General features: G+C 59.7%; 1 protein-coding gene across 13 annotated transcripts in view; it reads right to left on the bottom strand.

Moving 5' to 3' along the window:
- Positions 1-23,776, bottom strand: part of TNS1 (tensin 1) — a 68,051-nt gene that overhangs the window by 32,172 nt on the left and 12,103 nt on the right. For 7 of the 13 annotated variants that reach the window (XM_054277522.1, XM_054277525.1, XM_054277528.1 and 4 more), the window contains exons 4-17: positions 13,141-13,179; positions 11,026-11,067; positions 8,245-8,294; positions 7,782-7,953; positions 7,389-7,439; positions 6,762-6,884; positions 6,400-6,464; positions 6,195-6,278; positions 5,974-6,086; positions 5,324-5,384; positions 3,887-3,962; positions 3,624-3,753; positions 3,180-3,245; positions 2,463-2,624 (exon numbers count right to left, since the gene is read on the bottom strand). In XM_054277522.1, coding sequence (XP_054133497.1) covers positions 2,463-2,624; positions 3,180-3,245; positions 3,624-3,753; positions 3,887-3,962; positions 5,324-5,384; positions 5,974-6,086; positions 6,195-6,278; positions 6,400-6,464; positions 6,762-6,884; positions 7,389-7,439; positions 7,782-7,953; positions 8,245-8,294; positions 11,026-11,067; positions 13,141-13,179 — 1,234 coding nt within the window. Of the gene's footprint in view, positions 1-2,462; positions 2,625-3,179; positions 3,246-3,623; positions 3,754-3,886; positions 3,963-5,323; positions 5,385-5,973; positions 6,087-6,194; positions 6,279-6,399; positions 6,465-6,761; positions 6,885-7,388; positions 7,440-7,781; positions 7,954-8,244; positions 8,295-11,025; positions 11,068-13,140; positions 13,180-15,795; positions 15,851-20,731; positions 20,779-23,776 lie in introns of those variants that run through there. The other 6 variants (XM_054277533.1, XM_054277524.1, XM_054277535.1 and 3 more) reach the window with 6 other exon arrangements.

Raw genomic sequence — 23,776 nt, 5'->3', positions numbered from 1 at the left:
ATCCAGCTGCCAGCCTCCTCCTACCTCTCTGGAGCCAGCTTGGCACCCCAAGGAGAGCTACCACAGTGCTGGCAACCGCAAAATCAGCCAGAGGATGAAGCACGCCATCACCTCCCTTCAGCCTTCAAACACACTCAGCCAGTCAATGGCCATGGGGACTGCAGCAAGAACCTGCCAAGCAGCCACCACTGACCCCAAAGCCCCTTCAAGGAGGAGGAAGGAGGGCAGGCAGAGCACTTCCCTTCCCCAGGCTGTACAGACATGGCTGAGGGGTGGAAGGACAGGCTGTGGGGCATCCCACTCTCCCTAGGGACCACAGGACAGCCCAAACATGGTGGGCAGGAGACACCCTGCCTGAGTAAAGCAGGAGGGTGAATTCACTGATGGGGCCAGCCTGTCCCATGGAAGTGGCTCCCAGAGAGCCTGTTGAATCCAGCTGTGTCCTCAGCCAGAGAGCAAGATGTGATGGTACAGCTCCCCCTCTCATGCCCCCTGCTCTGGAAGAACTCAGTCAACCGATGACCCCACTGCAAATGAGATTCCCCTTCTCCAAGTCCCCCCAGATAAGTGCAGCAGAGGTGAGGGGAACGCCAGGACAGGCACCACCCCCAGCCACCCGCCTGTCCCTCCAGCTCTGGGGTCCCACAGCACCATCCCACCCTGGCAGGCACCCCCCAGCCCTTATGGGTGCTCCGTGCTGAGACAAAGCTGCTGCAGAAAGGGCATCCACCTGCAGTGAGAGGGTCAGTGGCCAGCAGAGAGGCGGCGTGGGGAACCCACCGTCACCGTGCGGCAGGCAATCCCGATCCCGTGGCCCGGGCTGCAGCGGCGTCCCCTCGGCGGGTGGCAGGACGGGCAGTGGCGGGGACAAGGAGCAGCGGCTGATCCCAGCCCGACGTGGGTCCTGGTGCCAACCTCACCCCCCTCCACCCCCGGACGCCGCTTGCTCACGCCTGGTGGTGCCAAAAATGTGGCGTGCAATTCCCTGACCAAATAAGGCAAGAACGACCATAAACAGGGACCCCCCCTGAACAGCCAGACACCAGAGTCCCCATCCCGGCTTGGGACAGGCTGGAAAACAGGAGAAGTGACAATAGAGAGGGAGAAAGATGGGAGCCCCTCGAGCCCACGCCGACTCCCACCACTAATGCTCAAAGTGCCCCGTGGGACAGCTGGAAAGACCCCTTATAGATGGGCTTCTTGCAGCTGCTTGTGCTGGCATGGGTCAGAGGGCAGCCTTCTGCCTGCAGCTTCACCCTTGCACAGTCCCGGATCATCTCCAAACTGGGACAGTGTTTACAAATTCAAGGTGCCCTCACTCCCTACTGCCACCCTTCCCGGCACATTGGACAGCCCAGTCGGTGCATGGAGGGACCTCCACAGCCCTGACACCCGCTGAGACCCCTAAGAGGGAATGGAGAGAAGCCCTGGGGTACTTCTGCAGCCCCAATATTCACCAAGACCCCCACAAGAGTACAGAGATGAGTCCTGGGGTACCCCTGCAGCCCTGTGAGGGGCTGGGGTGCAGAAACTTTGGCCCAGGGTCCAGAGGGGAACACATGCAATGAGGCACTCAGGTCTCTGCAGGCAGGAGGGGACTGCTAGGCAGTCTTGCTGGATTGAGGCTGGACCCACAGCTCCCCAGGCTGCACATAGCCCACAGCTGAGCCTGCACATCACGAGTTGCCTGTTTACTGCCCTGTGCCAAGGCAAGTGCCCGTGCCAGCTCCACAGAACCACCCCAGGTCTGGCTCCATGTGACCACCATAGCACAGACACTCTCACCACCCCAGGCACCCAGAGCCCCCACTGCAAGCACTGCCATCCACTGCTCCCACTCAAAGCAGCTGGTGACCTTCAGGGACATCAGGGACCGCAGCTGTCCCTGCTCTAGGGACGCCTCTGCAGATCTGGCCAGGAAAGCCCAGGCATCTGCTTGGCCAGGGTGGCCTTGCCTCCAGGACAGGGGCCCACCGCCCTTCGCCCTTCGACACACAAGTACTGCCCATTCCTGCCAAGTGGGTGACAGCAGGCAACTTGCTGCAACACAATGGGTGCTCAAAGGGCTTATCCCAGCTCTGAGAGATGCAGCAGACTCTCAAAGGCCAGTAAGACATCTTCATCCCCTTGAGGCAACTAAGGTACATCTACATCCTGCCATGCTTGCAGGTGGGATAACTAATGGTCCTGAAGACATGGGGTTTGGATTTCCTAAAGCTATGGGACATAAACTAGGGCTGAACTCTGCTTGTGCAAACAGCACTTTGACAGCTAACTGCTGCAAAGAAGAGCCTAAGCTCTCTGGCACTGTGGCAGAAGGCAAAGTCCATGAGATCTTGCTCTCCCATCCCATGGCCACACTGCTCCCATCAGCAGCTCCCACTGCCCAGCAGTGTCCCCTGTCCTGGGGTAGGGGATATTTCCATGTGGACACTTTGGCCGACCACCTTGTGAGCCCTAACCTTTCTCCAGGTGCTTGCTGGGCAGGGGTGGCTCAGCCCAGGCCCCCTCTGCACTTTCCTCACGCTGGATGTTGAAGTTCTCATAGGAGTCCCACCGGATGAGTGGGTCAGACGTGTTGTAGTCCACAGAAACACTGGGCCCGTTCTCCAGGTGCTCCATGCCTGGAAAGAGGCAGGATGGTCAGGCAGGATGACAATGGAACCAACAAGGATGGGATGAGGGAATAGGTGGAGAAAAGTGCATGCAAGGAAAAAAGTGCAGGAACCATGAGGCAAGGCAGGAGGCTCCTGTAGGAAAGGCAGCACCAAGAGATGGATGAGCACAAGATGTACACTGAGACCCACAAACAAGGTGTACAAGACTGCCTGGGGCTTTTGGGATTGCCTAGAGACCAGCACACAGACTGGCAGTGAGCATACATGGGTCTGGGCTTTCTGAGCAAGGGAGTCCTTCATTCCCACACATTCCTTCCATCTCTCCTGGGCCACCAAAGGCTTTGGAGAGCAGCCTCCTGGGGAAGAGAGTGAGAGAGATAGAGCATCCACAGGTGCTCCTAGGTCAGCCTAACTCCCTGGATGCCTCACCCTACCCTGGTGACAAAGGGACTGCAGTGGGGCAGGTGGAGGTCACAAGGGAGGGAGCAGGGGATACAGCTGAGGAGAAGGAAAGGAGACAGCATCCACCTCCAAACCCCCATGGCACTGAGCCAGCCATACCTTGGATCTTCTCAGGGCCATAGGAGAACACAAACTCCACCTTCCCATACTCAGGGAAGCGGTCATCTGGCAAGGAGAGAGCAGAATAAAGGGACAAATTATTTCCATCCATAGCTCCATTAGCAGCCATCCACCCCAAACACGCCTGCTTGAGGACCAGCTTGAGGCTGGGAGCTGCTAGGGGATATCCCTGCATGGGGCAGTGCATCTTAGCCCCAGAACAACCCGAGGCAGCCCCTCTGCAGCAGTGATGCTTTTGGCACTGAAAGGGATGACGATGCCACCACTTCCCAGGCAGCACCACACCCTGCAGATGGAGCAGGGGTGCCCTGTTTTGGCAGGGGTGGATCTGGGATGGGTGCCCAGATGTCCCCATGATGATACCAGAGTTCCAGGGGCAGGAGGGTGAGGGAGTTTGGAGCAGGGAAGAGCCAGCGCAGTTACCTCTGAAGGCCTCATCCAGGTCCTCCTTGCCAAAAACGACGTCAAGATCATGCACAGCACACGTGTGGAACTGCACACGGAAAATCACGTCACGGGTAGGGCTGCGAAACTTCTTGTGGTAGCACTTCAGCTGCAGAGGGAAACAGGGACAGGCCATCAGGATGAGCCCCCAGATCTGGGCAAGGGGGAATCTGGGGGTCCTGAGGCAAGGCAAGCACACAACCCTCGCTTCCTACATCAGGAGCTGAGCTGAGGATCCTTACCAAGATATCGCCCTTGAGCAGCAAGCCAGGCTCAATGGTGATGCAGATGCCTGTCTGGCTGTCTCCTTGCACATTGCTGCAGAGAGGAACAGCAGGAGGATGTGAGCAGAGGTGCAGAGACCCCCCTCCAGAAAACTCCCAGCACCACCTCAACCAGCCCCTCCACCCAAATCCAGGCAGAAAAAGCGCAAAGCACAAAGCTTGTCCTCTCTGTGACTGAGAGGGGTCCCATCCACCACCTAAAGGAGCACCCATTCCCAGTGGATGAGGATGGGAAGGCGAAACTGAGGCACACCTCAGCAAGGGTGCAAACATTGCTGGGTGGGAGGGTTTGCCCAGGTTCCAAGTGCCGAGGCTGGGCTATCAGCCATCCACCTGGCTCCCACGGCTCAACTGGGGCTTAGGACACAGAGGGAGAAATCTCTGGTTAGACTTATCTCCCTGCCTCAGTTTCCCTGCGGGAAGCCCTCCCCTCCTGGTGCACGGCCGACAGGCTGCCGACGGGCGGTGGCGTCAGCAGCGAGGAACAAGGGAAGAAAGGAGTAGGATTTCACAGGCAAGATAAACCTGGAGTTTATTACAGGCATCCCATAAACAGTCTATTAAAAGCTGAAAGGCAAGGCTGGGATGGCAGTAAATCTCAGCTAACGGGAACCCATGGCTGTACAGAAGTGAGATCCTGCTCCTGGGGGTTGAGATGGGAATATCCCAGAGGTGAGGTGCTCTGGTCTCTCCAGGGAGACCAGGAGCCAGGGGTCCCACCCAGACTGGGATGTGGTGCTGGCAGAGCGTCCTGGAGGCTGGAGAAATCAACTCCTGCTTTCCTTCTGCCAGTGCCTGCTCCCAGGATCAGCATCAGAAAAAAATTGTGGGGAGATTAAAACAAGGGGAAAATCTTTTTTTTGGAGAAAGAAAGGATATTAGCTCAGCTGCTCAGAGCATGGTGCTAATTACACCAAGGTTGTGGGTTCAATCCCCATATGGGCCTTTTACTTAAGAGTTTGACTCAACGATCCTTGTGGGTCCCTTCCAACTAAGAACACTCTGTGATCCACGAGGACTAATCCAGGCAGGAAGAGCAGCTCTGTAAGCAGGGAGAGAAGAAATGCCTTCATCTCCCAGGGTGCCTTCGTCTCCCAGACGTCTTCGTCCCTTTCCCCCCTCCCTCCAGGGACACCCAGCCCCAGGCTCCGGCAGCCCCAGGCTCCCTCTGCTGATACACGCAGTCACTACAGCCCTCTCAGCACAAGGGTCCAGTTTGGACCCAGTTAACACCTCCAAAAAAAAGGAAACTCGTTTTTTAACTTGTCCCCCAGACGGACTAAGCACAGAGCACAAGAGCACAGGGGATTTGTCTTTGATCCGCTCCATCCTCCCCTGCTTGCCATGCCCCCCACGCTGGGCAGGAGGAAAGCCCCATGGAGAGGAGATAGTTACTAGATCCCCGAGGTGTAGACCGGCTGCATGGCCTGGTAGATTTTCAGGAAGGGCCGACAACCTGGAAGACATCAAGGCGGGGAGAAAAGGCACACGGCTGTTAGCCGGCTGGGCGGAGGGGCCAGGGGAGGGATTAGTCACGGGGGAGAAATCCAAACAGGGAGGGAGCCAAAGCAAACAGCCGCTCCCTGCCCCAGCCAGCCCGCACCGACCAAGGGCAACATCTGCAATGGGCAGAAAGGATGCTGTGGATGAGCTGAGAAAGGGCAAAGCCCTCACAGTTTGGGTCCTGCAGGACCTAGGGCAACTGCTGGGCTGGGATGATGATCTGGGTGAGGTACCAGCACCAGATGGAGTACTGCATCCCAATCCCCAGTCTGGAGCCAACCTTGGAAAAGCTGTCAGAAAAACATTGTCACCCCACAGCTCATGTTAGTGCCCAGCATCGGGAGGGCATCCTCTGAAGGCATCTCTGCCAGAAAGGGGTAGCACCCTGCTATTACGAGTGAACAGTCTCTGGGAGGAAAAGGGAAATTCAAATTGCCAAGGAAATGGTGGAAAATATCCCCCAAGGAGGACAAGGCTGGCCAGGCAGTGTGGGATGGTGGTGTGGGAGGAGGCAGGCTGGGAAAGCAGCTGGGGACACCTACCGCCTTTCGACTCAAAGTTGGGGATGCCGTGCATGATGACGTGGTGGAGGAACAGGGGCTTGTTGTTCATCTTGATGCTGCCAGAGAGGAGCCCACTGAAGTAATGGATGTACCTGGAGGGCAGACAGGCAGCTCAGGGGCAGAACCCACAGAGGAATAACCACCTTGGAGCCCTGCATCACACCACCCTATGGGGAAAAACCCAGTGTGCCAGGACCCACCTCTTCTGGGATGGCTGTCCCACGGGCACCACCTTGTCCTCATAGAAACGTTTCATGGCAAACCTGTCCAGAGCCTGGTCAGCACTGTGGGCATGAAAGGGCAGATGTGGCTGAAGGAAACAATTGGCACCAGCACCCCAGCACCACTGGGATGGAGGTCACCAGTGAGCCCCAGGGCCACCCCAGGACCTCATGTCTCTCTCACCTGGCTGAGATGTTGCTGTAGTGCATGTAGGCAGCCACCACCACCCCCAGCCGGCCACGGTTCCCCTGCAGGCACACAGCACAAGGGGGGTCATGGGGGCAGCAGGGCCTGTGAGCACCCAGGCACAGACATCCCATAGAGGCACACACTGATCCCTCCAAGCATACACCAGCCCACAGATGCCCCAACCCTTATTAGACACACACCAATCTACACATATGTGCTGACACCAACCCACACCCCAAACCACAAACCACCGCACTCTCCACATCTCTCAGCCTCTGAGGCTGCTCAGCCCAATCCCTGCAGCCCCACAGAGCCCCAGTGCCCCACTGCTGTGCCCCATGACAGGTCCTGCCCACCTTGTTGTGCAGCACCACCACGTTGTGTGCTGCTGTGTTGAGCCACGTGTCCATGGCTTTGCAAATGCTGCAGATCTTCTCCAGCGCAGGGGTGTGCATGTCAGGCCATCCAAAATCCAGCACCTGAACAGGGGAACAAACAGCCTGGGGTCACAGGCACGCCCCTGTGGAGTTCCCAGCCTGCCAGTGGGCAAAGCCTGTACACAGAGTAGGCATTACTGTGCTGCTCTGACTTGCAACCTCCCATCCCCAACCCTGCACCCCACTGCCCAGGGAGGCCACCATGGTCCCACATCTCAGGCCCCTCACCCCAGGCTACTTGGCTCAGCTCCTGAGGGCTCCCCCACTATCAGAGGGATGAGGACAATGCCTTAGGGAGGTCTCCAGGAGATTCCAAACAGCCAGTTTTGGGCTGAGAAGGGGGGCTGGGAGGGTAATGGGAGCCAAGCTGAACTACCACAAACACAGTGTGAAGTCTCAGTGCTTTTCCCAGGGTTTTTCCCAGCTGGACAGAATAGAAAAGATGGCTGTTTCTACCCAAAACATCTTGTAGCAGGGAGCTGGTCCTGCAGACAGGCCTGCCCTGAGGCCCCTGAGACCTCCCTGCTTCTCACAGCTGTGACCCACCTTGGGGTGAAGTTTGCTGATATCACGTCTCCGCTCAGAGAGGTTGAAAAGCTTGAGGGAAGATGAAAAACAGAGTGAGAGGACATCTTCCTTGCTGCCACCTCACCCCAAAGCCTTCCCAAATCCTGCTGTGAGAGGCTTCCCCAGACACATAACCCTGAGTAACATTTTGCCACACGGCAACACAATGACCAAAAACACCCAGGAGGTCTGAAAGGGACTGGTAATCTTCCATGAAGAAAAAAATCTATCCAGCACAGTGCAAAGACCTCCCTCAACAGAGCCCACATGGAGACAAGGATGCAGCATCCATCCCCTGCAAGTGCCCATCCCCAGCAGCTGAGCACCCCAGCCCCTCCAGCAGCCTGGCAGGGACCTGGCTGTGCCCCTCACCGCATAGTTGTTGCCATGCTTGGACTTGAGCATGTGGGCCACTTCACGGAGGTTGCTGGCGTAGCTCTGCTCCTCGGCTGCGCTGGGGTAGGAGACGGCGATGATGCGCTCCGTGATGTACACCAGGTCCAGCTCACAGCTGCTCTCCATGGCTGCAGTCAGGCTCATGCTTCTGGGAAAGGGAGGGGACCACTGTCAAGGCACAGGGAAGGGACACGGGGACCCTTCCTCACCCTGCCAGACAGGCTGGGACACATGGGGACACAGCTGCCTGCAGGCTGTCCCCTGCTCCCAGTCCTCTTGGGGTATCCATCCCCAGGTTGGGGATGGTGGGTCACAACTCCTGTGTCTTCTTCGCTGGAGCATCTCCCAGGTATAGCACCTCTGGAGAAGCAGGTCTCAGTGGGAGGGAGCTTCAGGCAGAGCAGAGACAGTCATCAGAAAGGGAAACTGAGGCAAGTACCTGGATGTTTTGCAGCGTGACTGCCCACTCCTGGGGGATTTTGTGGCATCCTAAAGAACCAGAGAGAAAAAGCAAGTTACTGCCATGACCCAGCCACAGCCAGCACAGGGCTCTTGCTAGACCTGGGTGTGATGGTGCTACCAAAGCATCCACCTCCACCACACTGCACTGAGCATCCTAACACCACCAAAATATCACTGTCTCCAAATCCCACCAAATAGCACAAGCAGCTTGACACATCTCACATGCAAAACCCAACTCTCACAACCCCAGTGCTGCTGGGACCAGCTGCTATGCGCACTGTGGGGCCAGTGCCTTGCCAAAGGGTCCCAGAGGACCTTTTTGGAGGATGCTGAGCAGGTGGACACAGTCTCAGGCATGTCACAAGTCCCTCCTGTCCCTGTCAGGCTGCGGGCACACCTGGTGGGACAGAGCTGCTTTGGCCCTGCCTGGAGCAGGGGCACATTCACTGCCCAAGTGGCCTCGAGGAGCCAGCCAGGCACGACAGTTTGCTTTGGCCCCAGCTCCACCAAGCCAAACGCCTGGAGGAAATGTTTGAGCTCTTGGAGCAGGAAACTTCTATTTATGCATGTTCTCCAGCCTCGAAAATTTCATCTGCAGCCGGCTTGTTCTGTGACTTTGTGACCTCAGCCGAAAAACAAAGCAGGGTTTCCAAAAAAAGCCGCGGAGGAAAAACACACTCGCACCTCATTAGTTTTAGTATCTCCAGCTAATAAGCAGAAGTCATTTAAAGACTCATCTCACGCAGGCAACACGCCTGGAAGGATCAGGAATAAGAGATACATCCTTCAGCTGATTCCTGGGATGCCCCATTGGTTCCCAGAGCTGCAAGACTGCTGCTACTCTCCTCAGGGCTGCAGCATTCCACAACCAGGACACCAAAGGGCACAGCACGAGGGGGGAGAGCAGTTTCCCTGGCATTCTTCACCTGCCACCTCCTGCCCACCCAGCACAGTCCCAGAGCCGCTCCCATGGACAGCCAGCGTCACCCTCCACCAGCCTTGCATGCCCCTCTCAAGGTCAGGTTATCCTGCAGAGCAGAGCCAGGCTCAGCAACCCTGGGGCCTGGGGACAATGTCACCCCTCCCAGCCAAAGCAGTTCCAGAAGGCAGCAGCTTTGCCTCAGTGCCCAGAGGTGCTTGAACAGCAGTGACAATTCCCCCTCCAGTATTTCCTCAGGGTGTCCCATATTGCCTGCTCACCGCAGGAAATCCCCAGCATTGCTGAGGGCAAATAAGGAGTTAAAATGCAGCAAAAAGAGAGGTAAAACCTTTCCTAGGAGAGCCAAGGTGTGTGGAACAAGCCTGAACCTGAATATGGGCTCATCCCTGCATCACCCACCAGTGATCAGGATGGGATCCCCACCATGGCTTGTGCAGTGCCTCAAACGTCCATAACAGAGATCTCTGGGGTCCCACAACCCCCAGCCAGGGGAGCCCCCTCAGTCCATGTCACCCCATCCCACTGCAGCAGCTTCCCAAAACCACAGCCTTTCCCAACAGACAGCTGACATGGGGAAACCAGGAATCACCCCCAGCTCCCACATGGGTAAACTGAGGCACAGGAGGGCAAGCAAGGTGGGGACACCAGAGTCCCTGTCCCTCCCCATACCTGGATAGCAGTGAGCCCCTTGCTAATCCATTTCCACGCCATGGCAGGTCCACTCCTGGCACCCTCCAGGCCCGGGAGAGCGGGTGCCACAGCCAGGGCCCTGCAGTGTGCCCTGTCCCAGCGAGAGCCCCCGGGCTGTGCCCTGCTGCCCAGGCTCTGCCATGCTCCCCACCCCCAGCCGCAGCCACGCTGCGTCCCTGCCGCCAGCCCTGCACGAGCAAGAGTCAGCCTGCAATCAGCTGATAGGAGCTGTGCTCCTGTTATTAAACACTCCTGCCTGCCACTGGGCTGGCAGACCTTGCCAACGTCCCCTGTGGAGAGAGACTCCAGCCAAACCAGTATAACCCAGCCCAGCCCAGCACAGGACGGGCTGGTCCCAGTCCTGTTGGGTTGAAGATCCCTCTGCCAACCCCATCAAGAATGTGCCTTCCAGTCCCAAGCTAGCTTGGCATGTCCCCAAGCTCCTGGCAGCACCCAAAACCTGCAGGTCCCTTCTGCTTGGAAAGGGTGAAGAAAGGCACAAGAAAGGCTTCAGAAATATCAAGAAACTTCCCTGAAAGACAGCAAAGACAGCAAAGGAGGCTTCTAACTGGATTTTCCTGAGGATGTTTCCAGCCCTAAGAAAGAGCATGTCCTGGACAACCAAAGGGATTAGGCAAAGCCAGGTCTCAGGTGAGGAAGGCTTTCATCTTCTTCCTCATGGGAAGCATCATGCCTCCATCCCTTGGGTCCCAGCCCCAACACTCCGGGAGGCCAGCAAGCTGGCTGCAGGCGGGGGGGAAGCTGTCCTCGTTGACTTTGGCAGTGCATTTGTCTACACTGTCTTAGCAATTTCATGTCCACAGATTAAATAACAGATCCTCAGCTCCACGACAGGAAAGTCAGCTTTGCAGTGAAAGCCTCAACCCCCAGTATGCTGGGCTCCACCAGTGCCTCTGCCACCAGCCCTGGGCATCTCACCTGGCCTTTGGCATGGCCACCATCACCTTGGCTGGCTGGGAGAGAGGACTTCAGGGTCCCAGGTACACAGGAGCATTCCAGGCTGAGGGATTTTGGCTGCAGGGAGTGTTTGCAGCAATGGGACTGGTATGAGTGACCCCCCAAGAGGTCTTGAGGCAGTGATCAGCCTCCATGACTGGTTGCACTTACCAGGACTTCTACCTGCTTGGTGATGCTCTCCCCCAGGGATGGCTGCAGACAGGAGCAAAGAGAAGGTGAGAAAAAGGCAAGCAAGAGAGAAGAGATTGAGAGAGAGACACACACACAGAGCAGGGCCAGGGTCAAAAGTTCCCCCTTGCTATTTCTGGTGCTTCCTAGGAAATGCACCGCAGTTCCGTTCCCTTCCCTGCCTGCCAACATGCCCTCCCTTCCTAAAGGCTGGGAATCTCCCAAAACCCAAGTGCAGAGCTGGAATACTCAAGTACCAAGGATGCAGCCATCACCACTGGCACTGACCACTGTTGCCAATGGGAAGCATTTGGCTAAACCCTGAGCTTGTTCCATGATGGGCATCTGGTGCCCCCCACATGTCTGGGATTCCAGATGGATTCTGCATGGTCAGACCCTATAGCTGGGAACAACAGGGCAAGCCCAGTGCAGTCCCACACCCAGCCTGCCAACTGGCCCCCAAGATAAGCCTGATCCCACCCGGCCAGTGAAAGACCCCAGTGGGAGCAGAGCCAGGGTCTGAGATGCTCAAAACAGGGGGAAATTTGGTGACATGCCACTGGAGAGAGCTCTGAAAGGAGGCTGGGGACAGAAATTAGCTTCCTGGGGTGGGGGAGTGTCTGGACCCCAAATACAGGAAGCAGGAGACATATCTCTGTCTGGGAATGGTGGTTGTGGTGCCTGGGGGTGGCACAGCAAAAGGACCCAGCTGAGCAGGTCCCCAGATGGGAGTCTTGGGACCAGGAGGTTGGAGGTCACCCCCAAAACCAGGCTGCTCTACTCTTGGCAGCAGGGCCAGAGCAGACATTTCCATCCATGAGGCAGGGCAAACCCTTTCAATTTCCTCCCGAAGCCACAGTAACGGTCCCAGCTCGAAGCCAACATATTTTTGCTGTCGATAAGTGCCCAAGGAGGTTGGCAGGGGTGAGGGGTGCAGGCAGAGATTAAACCCAGGGTAGATAACCACCATGAGGCCCCAGAGCAGGCAGCATGCTCCACTCCTACCCCATGCCCTGCTCACTTGGGCTCTCACACTGCCCCCAGAGCCTGCAGGTGGTCATGCCCTACACTCACTTTGCAGGTGAGACCCCTGCCCAGCCCAGGGCCCCGTGTGAGGCACGGATACTGCGGCACTGCCAGGCTGCTGAGCCTGAGCTGAAACCCTGCCAGGGCCTCCTCTCCCCGGCGCCTGCCCCAGCAAGCCTTGGCACACGTCTGGAGCAAAAAGGAAGGGCTGCTGCAGTGGCCCCAGGCTATGCCAGTCTCCCTGCTGCCACGTGCCTGCCCTGCCTGCTGCCACGGCACCACCAGGCTGGGGACGGGGCAGGGGAGCTGCTCTGCTGGCAAGATGCTGCCTGGTAGCACCCTCGTGTCATCCTTCCAAACTCCTTGCTGGGCATGGCCCTGCTCCAGGTGACATCCCAGTGCCCTGGTGCCCCCAGAGCCCAGCCATGGCCTGCAGCAGTGTGGCAAAGGGCTGTGGCTGTCTGCCCAGTACCCCCACCTGCCCTCCCCAGGACAGGGTGAACGGAGATGATGCATCCAGCTGTTCTCCTCGTGTCCAGAGAGGACAGGGTGGGAACAGCCTGTGTCGCCCTGGCCCCAGCAGATTACTAAAGGCCCCTAGGACAGACAATAGTAGAGGGTGACAATAGCAAGAGCTCAAATGCATGGCCTTGGGCGCCCCGAGCCAAAGGCACATCTGGTACAGCCATCTCCGGGTGTGCATGAAACCGCCCCAGCTCTGGCCAGGGGACCCCAGAGCCCTGGATGGTCACGTCCTACCTGCCTGTCCCTCTCAGCAACCCTGCAGGCCCCTCTTCCCTGAAAGCTCCAGCTCCAGGAGTCCTGTGATAGCTAGGCTACTCCAGCTTTTGCTGCTCAGCTGTGGGATGCCCTTCAGCCAGCAATGGTGGGGGGCACCGCACCAAAATGGGAGTACCTTTACCCCAAGCTCAGGACCAATGTGGTTTTGAGGGTGGAAGATTCACATCCTGAAGCCCCAGCTCAGAGAAAGTCCCACAGCCAGAGCAGGATGCTGCAGCATCCCCAGAGCCCTGGCTGTCACCCATGGCTCACAGTGGAGGTGTCACTTACCAGCTCATAGTTGACACTGGGGGAGCAGGGGGTCACAGCCTGCAAGGAAGCAGAAGAGAGCCAGATTAGCCCCTGAACACCCTGTCCAACACAGGGCATGGGAAGAGGCTGGAATGCAGCATTCACCCCCCACCCATGCCACAGGGAATACAGCACCCAGTCAAGGAAATGACAGGGGCATCCATGGCCTTGCCACCCCAGGCAGGAGCAAAGGCATCACCCCAAAGTCAAGGCTGGGAGTGGGAGTGGGCCCAGGGCCATGGCAGCTGTGCCATTCATCCTTGGCCAGGGAGCCAGGACAGCCCCAGCCCCAGCCCGGGTGGGCATGGAGAGCAGGGCACGGCACAGTGCAGGGCGGGCGCCTGGTGCCAAGAGCAGCTCCTGGAACAAACCCCAGCCCAGCCTCGTGAGCTCCTGCAGCCGCCAGCTGAACAGCCCAGCTATTGTTACCTTAATTACCAGCGGCAATTACTGACAATTAACCTTGGGTTTTGTGTGCACCCCAAGCAGCAGCATGCCAGGGTGGGAGAGGCAGCGCCTCGTAGGTGCTGGGGCAGCGGGCACAGGCACTCAAGCTCTGTGTTGGCCCAGAGGTGCCAGCAGTAGTGGGAGGGTGAGATTTGGGGCATTCTGTCCTCTACAAATCCCACCAGGAGCAGTGACCTGCAGTAAGCCATCCCCCGCCCCATCCCAGGATGGAGCCAAGATGGCAAACACCACTCAGGGGCTGGTCCCCTACCACGGCAGCATGGGGACCCACTGCACCCCACTCTGCCTCGCCTGCCCCGGGCCATAAACAGAAGGATTTGCCCCAAACACCCCACTTGGAGCACCCCTATCCCATCCCATCCTGGTCCCCAGAGCACGATGCCCAGCGCCTGCTCCCCTCCCTGGCTCCCAGCCTGTTCCCATCCCATCTCACTGTTTTCTTCAGGGGTTCCTCCTCCTCCCGCTCCCTTCCCCTGCGCATTATTATTATGATTTTATTCTAATGCAGAAACGCTTCCATAAAAGGCCCTTTTCCCTGCCCCGCGGCGCTGGCCCCGCGCCAGCCTCCCTGGAATGTTCTCCGGCAGCGGCAGCAAGCCGCTCTGCGGACCGGGCCGGCGAGGGCTGTGCCGTGCCCCGCACGCTGCCGCCGTGCTCTTCCCCCGGGGATGCTCAACAAGCGCCCCTGACCCGTGCCCAGCCCCAGCTGCAGGGCCAGAGATGGGGGAAATGCACAGCTCCCCCACAATGGGACACGCTGGTCCAGGCAGGGCCCATGCCCAGTCCTCCTCTGCTGTCGGCATGAGGAAGTTCGCAGGTTACAAATGCACCTCTGGCTGGAAAAGGGAAAAAACTGGGGTGCCTGTGGATTGTATTTCCCTGCCCTTGAGGATTCTCTGATGTGTAATATGGGCTTGTGCTCACCCGACACCACTCTTCCCATCCACAGGAGCCAGCAGCTCAGGCTGTATGGCACTCTCGCATCCCAGAAAGGCAGTTTTACAAGGACTGCAGGAATGTAAAGCTGTTTTCCTCTCTCAAGTTTGGCTCAAACATGTCCCCAGTTCAAGAAGAAGACGGAAGACTCTGTCCCAGACAATGGACCCCTCCCTAGGGAAGTCCAGTTCCCGACCTAGAGGTGTAGGAGCACCTCTCCTGCCCCACGGTGAGAGGATCACTCTGTACAGCCCTGCAGCGACCCCCAGAACAGCCGCCATCTCTGTCCTCAGCGATTCCTGCATCCCTCGCTGCAGACAGGGGTGGGAAAGGCAGGGGGACCCGCACACCCCTGGTCCAGGCTTCGCTTTGCCGCAGCAGACACAGCGGCCTTTCTTCTCCCCCTCACCGGTGTTTGCATTCCTGCCGGCTGGCCCCCGCCGCCGACCCCGCCGCCCGGCAGCCCTGCCCAGGAATGCGAGGAACGAGGCGCAGCAGGGCTGCCGCCCACCCCACCAGCCCCCCACGGCCCCCCACCCGCCCGCCCGGCCCCCCAGGTCGCAGCCCCATCCCTCCCAGCAGCCACATCCCACGAGCTGCTGCCTTGAGACCCGAGTTTTGCCAAGCAGAAAAATCACTTTCCCAGTAAATGAGGCCCCGTGGCCAGGAGTGATAGGAGTCTCTGATGTCTCATAAAGGGTTTGGCACACCCTGCAGCCTTCCGCTGGAAAGCGATGATGGGCTCGCTTGCTCATCACCAGCTGTCACTATACCTAGAGAAACTCGATCCCCTTGACATGTTCAAGCCCAGAAATAAACACCTGGCTGGCAAACCCCTGACAGTCCCTGGCCACACCGCCATAGTGCAGAGTAGCTCATGAGGTCCCTCTTCTACCTAACCCCTCCAGCTGCAGCTCAGGGACTGACCTCTGCACCACAGATCCCGACAGGACTTCAGCACCATTTCACAAGAACTGAGCGAGGCTGGAGGAATGCAGACATCCGCCTCCTATCCAGGGATGAGACATCTCAGAGCCCTCTCCATGCTGCAACCCCTGCTCACACCTCCCTCCCTCAGCACCTCCTTCCTCTCCCTCTCCTCCCTCGGTATAACAACCCCTGCACCCATGGAAGTGCCCAGGGCCATTGCCAGGTCCTGCTCCAGCAGAGCATCCCTGTGGGTTGTAGCCCCAACCTGCAAGATGCCAGCAGGGCTGGGGGAACACAAACCTCCATGGCGGGGCGCTGCGATTCAGGAACGGGCTGGATCAGTGCAGCACCGGGGTGTCCCCGGCCGGGCTGCTGGAGCCGGGCGAGCACTGGCCCACGGCCCACAGCATGGCCCGGCCGGCTGCTGGTGGGTGATCCAGGCCCATCTCTGACGCATATCCCTTCCTTTGGGTGGCGGTTTTTGTTTTTCCCTTCCCCAGGAGCTCCGATAAACATTCCGGAGCCGGACGATATCCGGGCTGGTGCTGACCCTTGCTATGCCAGGAGCAGCCGCAGCACCAGCCAACCTGGCCCTCACACAGACCCCCGCACACCAGAGATGCTTCCCGTGGCCAGGCACTGAGGTGCTGGCAAGCCAGCCCAGATGGTGTGGCTGGAGCTGGAGACAAGCTGTCAAAAGGGACACTGACATCCCAGACCCTCTCAAAGCAAGCCGGATTCATGACTCCACTATTTAGAAAGAATGTGGACCCCCGAGAGAGGGCATCAAGGCACCCTACTCCCTCCAGCCCTGTAAGTGGTTCCCCTGCCCAAGCCACCCTGTGGTCTGGAAATGCTGTTGTCAAAGAGGAATGTGACTCAGTGGCCACATTGGCATCCCACAGGACAGTGCTTGGGCAGCATAAATGCCTGCTCAGCCCACGTGATCCCACCTCGTGGGGTCCCACATCACCCCATGAGGGACCACTTCCTCCCAAGCAAGTTCATCTCAGCTTTGTGCCACTTACATCCCGGCTGGGCTGTGAATCACTTCCGCACGCACCCCACGATCCTCTGCTCACCTCGAGACCCTGCCTCAAGTACAGGGGATCCCAGGGACAGCCACAGGCCACAGCAACTTCCCCAGCCATTCCCAGAGCCTTTCCCCTGTTTTCCAGCCCAGCCACAGCCACCAAGCCCTGCTGAGCCCTCTCTCAGCCACAGTGTGGGGCAGTGTGAGCTGCCATCAGGCACCTCACAGCAAAAGACACTTTAAGGGGACAGGTTGGCACCACTAAACTGGGGATGTTGGGGAAGGATTTTCCCCCTCCAGCACCCCTGCTCTCCATTGCAGCTGCAGCATCCTTCTCCCCTGCCAGGAATAAGGGACTGTGGTGTCTGTGCTCTGTCATACCCCTGCACTGCACTGGGGTCAGGTGCCCTCTGCCCACACCACGTGCTGGCTGCTCCTGCCCTCACATTTTTTGCAGCTCTGGCAAAACTCCTGTTTATGCAACATGTCCCCGGCAGGAGGACGGCATGTTTCCACGCACACCCGCTCCCCCCGTCTCCAGCTCCACCCTGCCCAGCACAGCCCCGGTGTGTGAGGCACAGGGCAGCCACACAGAACCCCGGCACAGGAGTCCCTGGGAGGAGGCAGCACCCCGTGCGCCCCACAGCCCCTCTCTGCCCCCACCAGTGCCCAGGGGTGCTGCTTTTGGGACTTCTTCCATCGGATGGGGGTGACTGGCAGATGCGCTGAAGGGCAGGGAGCGGCTTGGCCGGCGGCTCAGGGTGAGTCAGACTGGGCTGATGCTGGGGCACAGAGGTCCCACCGCTCCCAGGCTTCCGTCCAAGCATCCCCAGCCCACCCTGCAGCTGGGTCAGGGACTGTCACTGTGCCATCCTGTCCGTGCCTGGATGCCTGGACAGCACCCATGCCAGGGCAGAGGCCATTCTCCAGAAGGTGCACCAGGCAAAGAGCCACTTACTCAGGGATGTCCCCTGAACTGGGACAAACGCTGTCTCCTGTTTCTCCCCTGGTATGTTGATGAGGAGCCGCCCTGCGGCCCATCCCCGCCAGGAAGGCGGCAGCAGGACCAGGACAGAGGTTACCCAGTACACACGGCCCTGCAAATCAGGGATGAAACGCCACAGGGGACACCAGCCATTCCACCCCACAGTGGCCATGGGGGCCAGCCCTGGCACCCCATGACACCCTGGGACACACAGCACACTGGCACGATAACAGCACACAGCAGTCCATGGCTGGCCTGGCCAGCAGCCCTGGCACAGGAGTATGGGACAGGACAGGAAAAACAATGTACAGAGAAGCTTCAAGGGGTTGCAGTGGAGGCAGCTGCACCAAAATAGCCCTGGTTTCAACCCAAATAAGGGCAGGTCCCGGCTCCGGGGCGGTTTCAGCAATCAGCCTCAATGCTGCCAAGTGCAGATGAGGGGAAGGGAGAGAAGGTATCATCCCTGACCCTGCCTGGGGAGAGAAGGGTGTTTTTGGGGATCAGGAGGGGGATAGAGACGCCTCCACATGACCAGGACAGGGACTGTCCCTACTTTGCTCGCAGGCGCTGGCTCGGCACAGGGCCGGCCACAGGCAGGGATGTGCTGTGCTCCAGTGCCTAAAAAGGCAACATCTGGAGGCAGCAGGTCTGGATCCAGCCCCACGGGCCAGCACGCGCCTGCCTGGCCCTGGCCCCACAGCCCCTGCCCTGCTCTGCCCCCAGCACCACACACGCGTGCTGCCACCCCACTGCGGGGACACGCCTCAGCCCAGACCCATGGGGACCCACAACCAGCCTAAGGAAGAGCATGGGGTCACTGCCCCCCTCAGCAACAGACTTGCCCCAGGAAAAGCACCAGGATCTCCCCAGCCCCTCACCAACTCCCCAGAGCCAAACCAGACACCAGGACTGGCCAGGGAGCAGCTTCTGCACCAGGGAACAGAGTCACACCAGGACTGGCCGGGACAGACTCTGCTGCAGGGGCTTTCACCAGGACTGGTCCATGAACAGGTTCTTACATTGGATCGGTCAATGCATGGATTCTCGCATGAGATTGGACAGCGACTGGATTCTCATCTGGGGCTGGTCTGTGCGTGGATTCTCACCTGAGATCAGTAAATGCACAGATTCTCACACAGGATTGGCCAGCACATGGATTCTTACACAGGATTAATCACTCGCCAGGCTGTCCCATAGGACTGGTCAAGCCCTGGATTCTGACAGGGGATTGGTCAGAGCACTGACTCTCGTGCAGGATTGGTCAGAGCAGCGATTCCCACACAGGACTGGCCAGCGCTCGGATTCTCACATGGAACTGATCAACAAATGGATTCCGACATGGAGCACGGGCACTCCTGTGGGACTGGTCAGCCTGGCAGCAGGCTGTGCCCCACCCTGAGCCCAGGGCGGGATCCTTGCCACACATCCACTCTGCTGGAGCATCAGGCAAGCCCCTTCTGTGCACTCAGACCCCGCTGCACACTTTTAGCAGCCTCCCAGCATCAGGGGCATCTGCCAGTGCCCACCTCGAGGGGTGGTTCAGATGCCAAAATAAGCCCTGGCTGCCCCAAGGGGTCTTAGCCCCCCAGTACTGAGCCCTACTTGTGAAAGTAGGAAAGACCCAAAGCAGATGGAGATGAGCCAGTGCTGTGTCCTCACCCTGCAGGTCAGAGCTGAAAACACTACAGGGGACCTGAAATCCTGAGCAGCACCTCCAAAACTGGTGTCCCCCAATCTTCAGTTTTGAGGAGATGAGGGAATAGGAGGGAGAAGTGGAGACAAAGATACACTCCCCCTACCCAGGAGCTGTGCTGTGGGACTGTTTTCTCTCTTGTGTCCCAAAACCCATCAGGGAAGCTCCAATGCTGATCAGGGTCTGCTGGCACTGTGACCAGATACCCCAGGGATGAGCTCTCACAAGGCTAGGAACGAGACAGTGGCAAAGCAAGGAGGGTTGCCCAGGGCATAAGCAAATGGACCCTCTGCAACTCAAGACCCCAAAAGGGCACATGGGAGAGCACAGCTCCAAGGCCCAGCACTTTGCCCAGGGCCAGCAGGATCACTAAGAGGCTTCGTTAGAGTGGGTGAGAGCTGGACGCTCCTTTCCCACCGATACACTTTCCTTGGGGGTGGTTCCAGACTCCAGACAGGACACACGTTGTCATCCCAGGGCCATCATGCTGTAGGAACAAGAGGTGCCTGCTTGGTTGCCCCCCAGAATGCCCAGACTCAAGCGCCATGAGCACCCAGGGGGTGCAGCCACTGTCACCCCAGTGTCCCTGCCAGCTGTCGCCCAGCACACACACTGGAGTCACCCACCCACCGCACCAGGGCTGACGCCAGCGCCGAGCGGGCTCAGGCGCCCGGGAACGGAGCACTTCTCTTTTTTTCCTTGCTTTCCCCTTAAACGCAAGCGGGCTGATGCCTCCCTCGCTCGGTCGTTTCCTCTCCCAGCAGCACAGCCCAAAAACATCTGCGCTGGGACCTGCCCTGACGGAGTTAACCCTCTGCGGGCCCGGCGGCGCCGAGGGGCCGGGGATCCCTGCCGGGGGGACGGCGGGGGGGGCTGGCACCCGCCGGGGCTGCCTCGCCACTCATTAACCCGGAGTTTAACCATTGACGGTCCCGCCGCCGAGGGGGGGTTAACCCATGGGCTGCCAAGGTGTCCCGGCCGCGGGGAGCCCCCCAGAGTGTCCTCCCCGCGGGGTGACAGGAGCCCGGCATCGCCCCCCCGGCTGCGGGGCGGGAGCGGGGTGCGGGGGGCGGACCCCGCTTTCCCGCGCACTCCTCTCTCCGCGGGGACGTGTCCCTACGCACTTCGGGGAGGCCAGGGGGGGACGCAAAGCCCAGCGCCTGTGTGTCCCCCTCCGGAGCACCCTGAGAGTCACCGGCCCTGGCCAGGCGGGGAGGGGGGCACGGGGGGCGCGCTCACAGGTCCCTGCCGGCGGCAAACCCGCCCTCGCCCCCTGCCCAAGCCCTCCTCCCTGCGAGCACCGCATCGCCCTCTTCAAGCCCCCCTCCCGCACCCCGAGACCCCTCCTGGTGACAGACAGCTGCGGACCCCCCAACACCGGGGGGCAGCACCCCCCCTCCACGCACCACCCCATCACCGCTCGCATATCACGCGTGGCCCCCGCCCCCTGGAGAGATGACACCCCCGGCAGGACCCTCCCTCCCGGGGGGCCTGGGGACCCTGCGCCCTCACCTCCCGCCCGTACCTGGTTCATGACGCTCCCGAAATCCATCCGGGGTCTCGCCTGCCTACATCCGAGAGGGACGGCACCGCAGCCTCACCTGGCCCGGGGGGCGCGGGGGGCGGCCGGAGGGGCCGCGGGGGGCAGGCGGGAGCCCGGCGTCGCCCGGGCGGGCAGGAGTGAAGGCAGAATGCAGGCAGAGCCCCCCTCCCTCCCCGGGCCAAGCCTGGAGAAGGAAGGAAGGAAGGAGGGAGGGAGGGAGGAGGGAGGGGAGAGAAGGAGGGGGAGAGCCGAAGGGTTTCGCTCCCCAGAAGCGGGACCCCGGCGATGGAGGGGCGCGGGGAGGTCCCGCCGGCTCCCCGCTCCCCTCCGCACCCCCGGGGCGGCCGGGGGCTGGGGAGCCCGGGGCGCCAGCCCCGGCCCTGGGGAGGAATGGGGTCCCGGTCGGCTTTTTCCACCGCTCCTCTCCCTTCTCTCGCTTCTTCTCCCTCTTTCTTCTCCTCTTCCCTCTCCCCAGCTGCACGGCGCGCTCCAAGTCCGGCCCCGCTCCGCTCCCCTCGCCTCCCCCAAAAACGCCCTTAAAGGCAACCGGGAGCCTGACTCGAGCAGCTGGCCCTGGGGTAGGGGTGCCGGCAGGTGGGCAGACCCCCCCCCCAAAAAAAAAACAAAAATTATCCCCCCCACACCTCGGCCACGTCCGCCTCCAAAGCCCCTGGCAGCCGGTGCCGAGGGGCCGCGGCGGGCGGCGGGGAGCAGCGGGGTCGGGGCCTTATCGCCCCGCGTGACGCCACCGGCGTCCCGGTGCCCTTGGAGGGGGGGTGGCAGGGACCGGTGTGTGGGGCCCTGCTTGGGGCCTGCCTGGCACCCTCTGGCACAACTTGGGGCCCCCCGCCATATGCGGGACCAACTAATGGTCCTTGGGTGTCCCGCACCCCCAGCGTTGGAGAGGATGTGGAGATTTATCAGCCCGCCTCTCAACTAAAAATCAAAGCCAAAATGCTGGAAAAGCCCCGTCTGTCCCTTAGCACCTAAGGTCATGCCAGTCCCAGCTTGCCTGTCCCAAACCTGGAGTGTGCCCAGCATCCCCCTGGCCTTCCTCCTGTCTCCCCTCCTCCTCCTTCCTTCTCCTCCTCCTCGGGGGGCTGCATGTCGATGGATGGAGCCCCGGTCTCCCTTGCTGCCCCTGGGGCAACCCAGCCCCAGCCCTGGTGAACAAGCAAGTGCTCAGTGCCAGGGGACCCCCCAGCAAAGAGGGGAAGCCCACCAGCAGCAGCCCAGAGAGTGGCGAGCTGGCCAGGCAGGCGTGAGCCAGGCACCCGGCCCAGGGCTGTTGACATTTTCTCACCCAACGCCTCCCCGTTCCTGTTTGCATTTCCGTCCTGAAGCCGTGGGCTCAGCCAAAAGGCTGGAACTGGCTCTGCTGGAGCGGTGCAGGACCCCAACACCCCTCCTACCTCACCATCCCTTCAAAAGTCACCAGGGAGGGGTCTGTGCAAAGGGGCTCTCCCATTGCCCACCCCCAAGCGCCCCTAAGGGACACCACCCCTGTAGTTACACTCCAGTTCAAGGAGATCTTTCCCAGTCCCTCCATGCCTCAGCTTACACAGCAACCCAACAGTGTCATAAGATGGGAGCACCAAAAGGCACTGTGGGGACCCTTCCTGCTGCCAAGGACAAAGCACCAGAGCAAAACATCTCTGGAGAGCATCTCCTCATCCCCCTCCAAAGCAAGCACCAGCCAGCCCCTCTGCCCTCCCCAGCACCCAACAGCACAGGGTCAGATCCCAACAGCCACCACTCTAGGGACAAAACCCCATGGCCAGGATCCACTGACACCCCTAAAAAAGTCCCACCGTCCCCACAGCCCACGAAAACGAGGCATCCCAAAAAGATGGAAGTGCTGCCACAAGGATGGAGGGGCAAAGAACATCCTGCACCAGCAGTGCACATTGTGGACCCCAGCCCAGCTCCCGCACAGACCCCTGCATAGGCCCCAGAGCCCAAACTCCTCAGGAGGAGGCCACAGGATGGCTCCCAGGCCCTGGGAAACATCAGCAGAGGAAGAGCTGGGGCCAGATGGGAAAGTATCAGCAACTGAATGGGATGGAAATGAGTGGGTGAGCAAAGGGCACTGATAGCTCCTCGTCCCTGTCCTGGTCCCCGGGGCAGTGACAGGAAATGTCCCCTGGGGACATGATGTGTCCCTTTCACAGGACACGGCCAGAGAAGTCCTGACAACATCCTTGAACTACAGCTGCTAAAGTATGTCCCAGAGCCATAGGGTCAAAGTGCCAGTGGGAGCAAGCCCAATGGTTCCAGTGCAAAGTGGTTCCAGTGACTCCCAGCCCCCCCCCAGACAAACCACCCCTCACACGAAACAGCCCCTCTGTGACCCAAAACAAACACCCCTGAGCATCATCATTACCCCCGATGTCAGTGGAAGAAAGGAGACCTGGGGACCAGGCACCCAGGTATGGTTTGTCTCCAGGGATTAAAGAACAAGGAGGTAAGCCCCAGTGCAGTGTCTGTAGAGCCCCTCTTGAGCCACACTTTTCAGCTGTTTTGGGATCACTGACACCTCTTGGAGGGTCCTGGGAGTTCCCAGGGACCCAGCACCCTTCCCAGGGCAGGTATCAGGAGGAGTGGCCATGGGGGATGCAAATTGCTCTGGGAAGGGAGAAAACCAGTGGGAAATAAGGCAGGCCTGGACCCTGCTTCCCACCATGACGGGGCTCTGGGAAGATGGATGCAGCCCTAGGAGCTGCCAAGGAGGGAGGCTGGTGGTCCCCACTGCCTCATCTGACCCCTCCCAGGCCAGTCCTGGCCAGTGCTCAGCAGTGCAGTGAGCATGAGCAGTGTCAGCATCCCCTCTCCCCTGCCCATCCTCTCCGTGCAGCACCCCGAGGGTGCAGGGAAGGGCCCCAAGTCCTCCCAGCAGCAGAGCCGGCCCCCCACTGGAGCTGAGAGGCCGAATATTTGGGCAGTGACGTAAAGAGGGGGAAAAAGGAAAGAGGAAAAAAAAAAACAATAAAACCCCCTCCAGGACCTGCTGCACAAATACAACCTGGC

This window comes from Melozone crissalis, unplaced genomic scaffold (genome assembly GCF_028551555.1).
Source record: "Melozone crissalis strain CALT ecotype California unplaced genomic scaffold, PUWL_Pcris_2 ptg000023l_1, whole genome shotgun sequence".
NCBI lineage: Eukaryota > Metazoa > Chordata > Aves > Passeriformes > Passerellidae > Melozone > Melozone crissalis.
Note: the sequence above shows the minus strand (reverse complement) of the source record. Positions and strands in the feature narration are given on the sequence as shown.